Source organism: Berghia stephanieae, chromosome 15 (assembly GCF_034508935.2).
Source record: "Berghia stephanieae isolate SIO BIC M18660-M18661 chromosome 15, UCSD_Bste_1.3, whole genome shotgun sequence".
Taxonomy (NCBI): Eukaryota; Metazoa; Mollusca; class Gastropoda; order Nudibranchia; family Aeolidiidae; genus Berghia; species Berghia stephanieae.
Genome location: NC_088374.1, coordinates 24,786,840 through 24,796,716, shown reverse-complemented (window position 1 = coordinate 24,796,716; position 9,877 = coordinate 24,786,840). Strand labels below are relative to the sequence as shown.

The 9,877-nt window shown below is 34.9% G+C and overlaps 1 protein-coding gene across 1 annotated transcript; it reads right to left on the bottom strand.

Annotated features, from left to right (window-relative positions):
- Positions 1-286: 286 nt before the first annotated feature.
- LOC144960549 (uncharacterized) lies at positions 287-7,329 on the bottom strand. The gene is made up of 2 exons (XM_078893752.1): positions 7,120-7,329; positions 287-5,233 (listed from the first exon to the last, which is right to left on the bottom strand). The coding sequence occupies exon 2, from the start codon at positions 5,031-5,033 to the stop codon at positions 3,222-3,224; it is 1,812 nt and encodes a 603-aa protein (XP_078749878.1). The 5' UTR covers positions 5,034-5,233; positions 7,120-7,329; the 3' UTR covers positions 287-3,221.
- Positions 7,330-9,877: the final 2,548 nt, after the last annotated feature.

Genomic DNA, 9,877 nt, shown 5'->3' with positions numbered 1-9,877 from the left:
TAAACGTCTCATTCAGACACAAGCACAGGTCCCAACAAAGAGGGATACACTCAAATGTTTACAAAGCATAAATAATATGTAAACAAAACAATAAAGAGCATAACAGACAGATGATTTACAAGGGAAAAATATAATCTCCCAAAACTCGAACTATACATTTGACTGTTTCCCTCCCAGCCAGGTCCTGGACAAAACCAAGTAATCCCATCCCGAGACAAAGACAGAAAACAAGTTGGAAAACAGACATAGGGGGATAGAAGACGCAACGAGTACGTCCCTGCCTATTATGGGAAGTCGGGAACCCCACCCAGTGAATGGAGTTGGATGGATAGGACAGCAGATCTGATGGACACAATGAACGGCTTCAATCAACATCTCATTCACTTTAACTTGCACAATGCTTGCTTTGGTTTCGTGGTAGACAGTTCGTCTGACGCCCGAGTTGCCAGGGTTCGAATTCATATTTGTGGCGATGCAGAGTCATTGTAAAAGTCTCATTTACAGTCTCACTTGTGTTAATTGGAGTACGTTACTGAATTGTAACAACGTTGTTCGTGTCCATATAAATGTACTACCACTACCAGCTGCACGTTGAGCTCATTGTGGGTTTTATGATACATCAAGCTCGTGTAAAATTACATTTACATTTGACCGAAAAATGATACATAACGATAGAAGTCTACAAATCATATTGCAGGTTTATTTCAGTTCCAAAAGCCATCACAAACATTCATCCACTGTATCACATAAGTCTTTGGTCACCAAATAAAAGCATGAAGTTTGTTATGTGTACAGTGCAACATAAAAGGATAGAAACAGTTTTACTGATAAAACCCTCAAATGATAACAAACCAATATGTTGTTGCTGGTAAGTTGCTTAATTGCATTTGTTAAAAAGCATAAACTGTGAAGCAAAAGTGTTGAAAATCGTTTGAATAAAGTTTAATGCAAAAAAAATAATTCTTAAGCACTTTATGCCGTTCTAAGCTGTCGTTGCTGCATTTTTTTTCATTATTAATTATTATTATTCTGATTAAGGATGAGGGGATAAAGAAAGAATGAAATTAAATGCACAGAGGTGTCATTTCTTGACAGTCACCTCTAAAGATTGCAACTCTTAAAATTATCATAAAAAGAATAGTGAAATTTTACATTAGGTATCTAGACAATGCTGAACATAAAGCTACATTGGCCAATTAAGTTAGGGTTAGTAGAAAGACTTTTTATTCTGCCATATCTGATTCTTTCAGATAGTTCTACATAGCTGCCAACTTTTCAAAAATAAAATAAGGAACGCTCATTTGGCCCGGGATGAGGGGCGATGTGTGCCGAAGCCCCGCCCCCCCCCCTCCTTCATCGAATCGCAACATATAAAAGTCAGCCTTTTTAATTACTATTACTAACACTAACAAGTTTGAGATGACAGAGGCTAGTCCAAATGTTGCTCAATTATCGGGTTTAGTACCAGCACATTTGAATCGTTAAAATGACACTTTCCACAATGATTGTTGTTTTGTTTTTAAGGGTTTTACGGCGCTTGCAACACATTTAGGTTATATCAGCGCCAGTAAAAAGGAAGAAAATTGGATAGTAAAAAGTTCTAGAATTACAGTTGAAGCATCCAAGAGAAAGTAAGACATAGGGGAACTGGGAACAAATAGGGATCAGATGTAGATTCCAAGAGCGTATCACCAATGTACTTAGTTTGAGATCACCTATAAGTCTTATCCGGACACAAGAACAAAATCCAACAAAGAGGAACACACTCAAATGCTTACATTATACATTAAAAAATAACAAATATAGTAATAATACATAACAGAGAGATGATTTACAAGGAAAAAAATATCATCTCCCAAAACAATAAATATGCATTTGACTGCTTCCCTCCCAGCTAGGACTCCGGCGAGGGCCAGGAAAAAAACAAGTAATCTCATTCCAAGACAAAGACTGAAAGCATGTTGGAAAACAGATATAAGGGGATAGAAGACACAGTGTGTACCTCCCTGCCCGCTATGGGAGCTTTCCACAATGAGATCAAAATTCAGAACGGACAATATAAAGAAAGAATTCAACTGCCTCAACTTTGATAAGGACCAATACACAAGAAGCACAATTGTAAAATAAATGAAATAACTTAAGATGGTTAGAAATGCATAACTACCAACCTGGTACATCACTTGAGAGGGCGTTTTGGGGTAAAAATTAGGTGAGTTCAGATAAAAAGTAGACGATAGCATATATGTTTTCTTTCATGCAACATAATGGTCTTTAAGTAGTATACTATAATAGTAGTTATAGTAAAATGCACCTCTAAATATTAGAGAATTCCTACTTCTTTACTTTGACAAGATAAACACACCTAAAAATGGAGTATACTTATTTTTCTTGAACCTAAACCGTTACAAAAGCTTGCTTGAAAAAAAAAATTAAAATCAGATGAAGATGTTTTTAAAGGGATTAAATTTATATATTTCATAAATTAATAAAGGGAAATAATCATTGTCATCTTTAATCAATATAAGCAATTGATTTTCTTATTGAATACCTTCCAATCAAAAAGGTGGATTTAATTTTATTCTTAATTAAAATAATATTTGTAACAAATAGTGAAAGTATCAATACTGTCTTAGAATATTCAAAGTATATCGAGGCTAACATCCATATCCTATGCAAATCTCCAATACATTATGAAAGGTTTGATTAAAATACAGGCGTCATATAAACGAATGGAACTTTTTTAATTGTTGAAAATCATTTATGATAGAGGCATAATTCAAATTAAAGAGCTACACAAATGGAGATTATGCTCTCACTGGACACCAATAATAATGATAATAATAATAACAACAATAGTAGTAGTAGTAATAGTAATAATAATGGATCAATAATAATAATTCATTAGGCTCACATGGCTTTTTTACCACAAATTAGTCAAAAATTACAAAATACGGATTTTGAACTAAAAATAAGCACTTACGGACTCAGGAAGTCAAATACGGAACAAATCCGTTTTTAACAGAACGGTTGGCAGCTATGGTTCTACAAAGCATTTGTCTCTCAAGCTGAGCAAATGAATGTTCATATAATATAAAAAAGGATATTGCAATGATGAACAGATTGTACTATATAAAGATAAAACGTTTTTGTAAACCCCCAAAATATGTCAATAACACTATACAAAACAATGAATGTAATACAAATCAAATTCATGATTGTCATTACACCGATTGAAACGCTCTTTCCCTTCTATATTTATTTCTTTCATTAAAAATCTTTGTCTTCACCAAACTAATTAGTGTACCTTCAGGGATTCCTTTTTGTGAAAATACCCTGTGGTGTTTTAAGAACAGAATAATTTCAGACTTTCTAGGTAATGATCCCCTTGAACCATGTGCTGAAACATCTTCGACAAAGTTTTTAAAATATGACTTGACTCTATCTGTATCCTCATCTGACCATGACATGTATCTCCGATTTTTGCTTGAATTCCTCTTGGGTTCAGTTTGTTTTGAAGAACACGTAAGCTGATTTGGCACTCCTGCTTCACCATCAAATATTTCTTCTTGATTTGCAGCTGTTACTATGGATGTTCCAAAATTTGCATTTGAGTCTCTATTCACTACAGAGTCATTTGTTTCAATGTTACAATTTCCTTCCCCAGTGACCGATGCTGAGTTATCAATTTGACCCAAAAAATTACCAACTTCTGTTATTTCTCGTATTGCAAGTGGACACTGATAAATGTTTTGATTGATTGATTCACTGTGTCCCATATGTCGATAGAAGACATCTCTCTCGTGTTGTGGGACATCAAGTAAGGCAAATAATGTCGAAGCTCGGTGCCTGAATTTATCAGCTATTAACAACTGGGGTTTCTCTAAATCCTTTACTAAGGAAGTGACATATTTGATGGCAATGTAACCACTTACATGATCTTTGGATATTCCTGTATTTGGAAAAAGAAATGGGTTGTCTGAAATATCAACAGCTTTACGCTCCTGTGCAAGTTTCCTTAAAGGCTGAATTGTGTCATTGGGTATCAACACAGGGACCAACATCTTGCTTCCCTTTCCAGACTGATAGGCCAGCTTATACTTCTCAAGTAACGCTTTTTCCAGAGGATCAGTGACATGTTGTACAAGCTGGGGATCAACCCATACACCTGAATCTGCATCATTCCAGTCTTTTAACAACATCCTTGCGGGTTCTCCGCCTCTCCTCGCATTAAACATTGTAAGCCTAGCTACGATGACATTGCGAAGCCTAACAAACATATGTGAATCAAATAATTGATAATCATCCTCACAAATACGGACCATCTCTTCAGTAATAAATTGCCGTAGCTTCTTTATATCATTCTCTAATGGCATCTCTTTGGGTTTTCTCAAATTTGTTCTCTTTGCTTCACATTGAACTCTGGCTGTAAAAAAAATACTATCCCAATTATAATCCAGGACAGCTTTGAACAAATCTATCTCTGCGGATTCTTCAATTTTGTTTTGCATTATATATTCCCCTTTTAAGAAATTAATTAACTTTTTCAATATAAATCCAATTGAAAGCTTCAAGCCTGCTTTCAATGTCCCATCCTCTTTCAAAGTCATTTCAGAAATGGTTTGCGATATTTCATTAAAGTTACAACGCTTCACCACGTCCTCTCCAGAGAAAGAAGGTTGATTTGTTCTCTTCCTAGTTTTTAAAATCAAATTTCCTAAGATGCGTAAATCACTCATTATAACTTTTCTCTCCTTCTTTGAACTTTTACTCCACAATTTTGTTCCTAACAATACTATAGCTTTGTCTGATCGACACAAATTTCCCACTTCATCATTCCGAAATTTGTCAAGAATATTCTCCTTTATTTCTTTACTTGCATTGGGAGCCACGGGATAAAATTTTACAACCCCAGTACACAGAGCATGCTCAGTACTACATTTCTTTTTGTGTTCATAAACCCTTCGTCCAGAGTAAAACCCCTTACAGCCAGCACACATAACAACTTCATGTGACCCTTGTGCTCTCTCACGCATAACTATTGAATTGTTTCTAGTGTTTGAATAAAAATGCCCTTTTTCTTGAGATAATCCATTGTTCTATCCCTTTCCTTTACAGGCTGTTTCATGGCCTCTGTAACTTCTGTCTCATCTTTGTGTTTCCTCATCAAATGCCTTGAGTTTTGTTTGCAACTGTCCACAGTATGGACAGGGTCTCCTTGGCTTTTTGTATTTCTCTGGAAAAAAAAAGAAGAAAATAAAGCACATCATGCTATGAACTATGAAAATAAATCAATAGACAGATCGTATGCACATCAGCTACATGACAGCGATAGAGAGGAATAGCATTCCAAATATTTAAGGCCTGGACAAGTAACTGTCATAGTTCCTTCTTGTTATATACTTTTCTACCATCTATTCCTTTGGAAGAGGTATGTTAGATTTGTGGAGACCTCTGCCACATAACAAATCCAGTGAAAAGACGCCATATTTTTGTTTTGAAATAGAAATAAATAGATCAATCCACCCACTTCACTGGGTTCAGGGTTCCCTCTTCATTATAATCAAAATATGAACATAAATCGGAATAGTAACACATTGAAGTCTCATCTGAATACATAGATTGTCCTTTGTTGTTTCAGCGAATAATCAGACAGAATGTCAAAAGAATTTTAGGTTTTTCCCCAACCACCCCTTGGAGGTATCAGTATCAGCGGAATGTTTTTTACGTTGAGCAACAAAATTTACTCCAAATGCTTCACTCGACCCATGCGGAAAAGCAATCAAGAATAGACCCAAGTCCTATCCAAAGACTAACATTTCATTTAAGTTTATTGTAGGCCCTTGGCCAATCGACAAAATTCAATTCACATAAATTATTTACAACAATCAGAAATTAATTATATCAATAATAGTAATAGAATGCAATGAAGGCAATATCATAATAATAATAATAATAATAATAATAATAATAATAATAATAATAATAATTAATAATAATAATAACAGTAGCGGCAATAAGTAACAATTAATATAGTAACAAAAGTAATAATAGACTATAGTTCATAGCCATAACAATGACTTTCTTTGTCATTGAGGGAGTGAGAAAACATCACCGGCTGGCAGAACAAACAGCCGACATCAATCAAACGTCCTCCAGACCGGTTGAGCATCGGCTTCATTAATTCCTTAAAGACTTCCCCCCAACTGCCTGAACGATGCTGATGCCCAGACAACTTAATCCTGATTTATATTTTGTGGGAATGAAATATGACATGTATATGCCGGAAATATTTCAATAACAAACACACTGTTCAGATAGAAAATATTTGAGTCTTGCCTTTGTTAATTGACACAGGTAAGTTAGGAAAATAAATGCTAGTAAAAACGATCAGCAAGTTCGTGAACACTGCTTCTCAACTCGAACATATGTTTTCATCAAATCTACACACATCATGTTGTGAGCTGAATTTTAATGATCTCAGTTGTCATTGAAAGGAAACCCAAGAATTTTAGAATAAAGAAAAATATTGAACCTGGAAGTCAAAAGGGTTTGTAGCACAGCAGACATTATCAAAGTATAATTTTAGTACCGACAAATTAAAAAGAAAATGTGCTTTTCTTTAAATGCTCCCAATCATCATATACTGTTTAGGTTGCAAGATTAATAAAAATGTTATCTACTCTGATTCTCGTTAAGTTTCCAGCTGGTCTGTGAAAAAAAGCCTTAAGCATCATAGAAATACAAAGAAACAGTTTTAATATATAGATGGGTTGTAACAAAAAAAACCATTTTAACACTTACAATACAAGCAATTTAAGTCTATTACAGACAAAAAAACCCCAATAAAATAAACATGAACATTTTTATGGCTGGTTTCACTGATATCACTCACACATTGGGGTTTCAGATTCTAAGATGTCCACCCTATCAAATTTGGATTTGTGCTTGTTATGTAAATGGTAGCGTATTTTGCGACGCAGCACTGCCAAAACAGAAAAAAATGCAATAACACAAATGCAGCACCATGGAGGGGGTGGAAGTTTTCTTTTAAAAGGAATGGGTAAATTAAAATTGATCCCACAAATATCAAAGGAGAAGAATGACAAAAAAATGACTCACCATTGCACGTAACACGTTGGTTTGCAAGTGTATAGCATTCGGGTTGAACCTGGGTCCCAGACTGGCAACGAGGTTCAGTCTGTGATAGTTGTGGATGAGGCTCTGACTGAGTTGGGGAATGAGCACTAGGTTCCAAAGACAATGATGTACTCAGCATTGGGTACCTCACAGAGTACGTAGAGGAATCAGACTCGGAGTCAGCAACAAAATCGGGACCCTGTATATTTTGTGGAAAAGATGACAGATCAATCAATTTATTCATGTTGACAATAAACATGAAGAGCCATTGTTTAATAATCCAACTAAACAATTAGCTGGTTAATAATGCAAGTATAATAAAAAAGAGTTGAGAAAGGCAGACATATTGTCTAAGTATTTAATATGTTCAACTGTGCTTGGATAAATATAGATACACCAACCAGGGTTTCAGTAAACCGTTTTTAACCAACTCTTTAAATCCTACACCAGGACCAACAACTACAAAACAATTTTTTATATCACTACGATTCTGGACATATAAACGGTTGTCATTGCAACAATATGAACTTCCTAACCTTGCAACTGCAATATAGTTAACAAAAAAAGTTGATAAACATTACGATGCAAGAGAATTTGGACAAAATGCGAGATCAAAAGTATAATCCCAACAGAAGCTATTTTAATTTTTCCTGGAAACGCATCATTTTCACATTTTGTCAAATAAAAAACAAACGACTTCAAATGTGAATGGCTCATCAATGAATATCACTTCAAAATATAACGAGGAAGGTTTAAAATAGTGTTATTGTTGGCGAAGTCCACTGCAAAGAAAAATTTTTAACAACAAAAAACTAGGAGATCTCACTGGTGTAAAACAGTGTTGTCCTTGTCCTGAAATATTGTATTGCGCCTAACAGACTGCAGGTCTCATCTTTTGTGGCAAATGTGTTTTGTCCACCACAAAATATGGTGATGTGAAGCATTTTGAGCATGGTGCCAACTGTGGATAAACGCTATACAAATGTTATGATTTTATTTTAATGTACATACTTACCACAAATGAATCATGTGATATGGAACTTTGTTCTGCATCACTTTCAGGCTCTGAGTTGGAGTCTATATAGAAAATAAAAACAACAAAAAAAAGCTGAAGACTATCATGTGCAAGTTTTTCTCTAAACTCTTAAACAAAAAATCATGCCATCTTGTGCTGTAAAAGGATTTTTTAAAATTATTTACCTTATGACTATTGTCCTTTGGAAAAAAAGAAAATTAAGTCCGAAACCTTCTGGCTATTTTCTTTTAAATTTCAAGAACGTCAGAGTTGGCAAGGGAGGACGGAAATATAATTCCAGAAACCAATCTGTCTATAATCATATCCATATGATAGTTTTTCGTTCAAGATTCAGGTACAGTCCACTTAGGATAATCGCAATACCTTGGGATCATCGAAAATGTTGGGATTAACCGAAATTCAGTTTCCTGTCCACTATTTCAACATTTTACACATTTATTGTCAACTCAAACCAGTAAATAATATTCTTAGTCCACCACATACAGAGCAATTTGATTGAAACAAAAACCATATGGCAGCCCCGTGTAGATTTGTCAACCAAAAGCAGCTATGAAGCAAGCCGATATCTTATTCAGATTGGAAGAAGTTTCAATCTTTTTTCTCAACAATTCAACATTTGTCAGAGTTAAAGAGATTAGCCTTAATGAGAGACAATAAGCTCTCACCAAACTCGTTGGTCACAATGCACAGTTGTTAATCCTAAAACAAAGGATATCGCTCAGTCTCTCTTTATAACTGTCATTTATAACCTGTTGTCAAGATTATGACCAGCCCCACCCCTCTTCTATTTAATGGCCACCGATGACGTCACAAACCCATACTGCAGAGCCCCGCCCTCTTTCGACTCTAACAGAGTGGTGACACACTACTGTAGCATTAAATCCTGCTCACTCTCGATTCTTCAACCTGTCACGATTTCATCCATGATGAAATTTAATCATGATATACTGTTTGATTTCTTGAATTTACCACTTTTTAAAAAACCGAAGTTTGTTGCAATTAACCAGTGACTTTTATATAGAATTATTTCCATTGCTTAGGAAATATTGTGATTAACCGAAAGTTGCGATTAAACGAGTTGCAATTATCCGGAGTGGACTGTAATAGTATTAAACATCATGACTCAAAAAAAAAAAAAAAAAGCAAACTATGTGTACCTAAATGTTATTCATTTCCTCATCAAATTACATTCTTACCATTAACATCATAGATCACATCAAAAGGGTTGTCTGGATTGACAGCAAGACATTTTTCAGGATTTTTAAAGATCAAATCTCTCTGATCTGAAGTTACAAAAGAAATAGCATATTCTCAACATTAAACTATGATTTTGTGATATGGCATACTGTATGCATAAAGCAAGATGCAAAGACAGGTTTAAGTTTAAATTATTTTTTATATTCTTTTCAAAAATCCATTCTAGTTTTGCCAAAATAAAATAAACACGAGAAGTGTTGAGTTGGATAGCGCTAAAACTAAAAGTAGTAGTGGTAGTAGTAGTAGTAGTAGTAAACGACAGATCTTACTAGTGTGAATCTACAGTCTACAGAAGTTCCCGAATTATCTGACTCCACTTCCAAATGACTGACTGACAAGTGACAATCATCAATCGGTGTGTGTGTGATTAGGTACTTTGGTAAACGTCCATTTGGCCCTCCAGCAGGGAGCCGATAAATGGCCTAGTGGCTGTGACCCGATTTTTTG

Bases quoted from the DNA above. Each gene is read 5' to 3' on its own strand.
- LOC144960549 (XM_078893752.1), bottom strand. From the start codon at position 5,033: ATGCGTGAGAGAGCACAAGGGTCACATGAAGTTGTTATGTGTGCTGGC.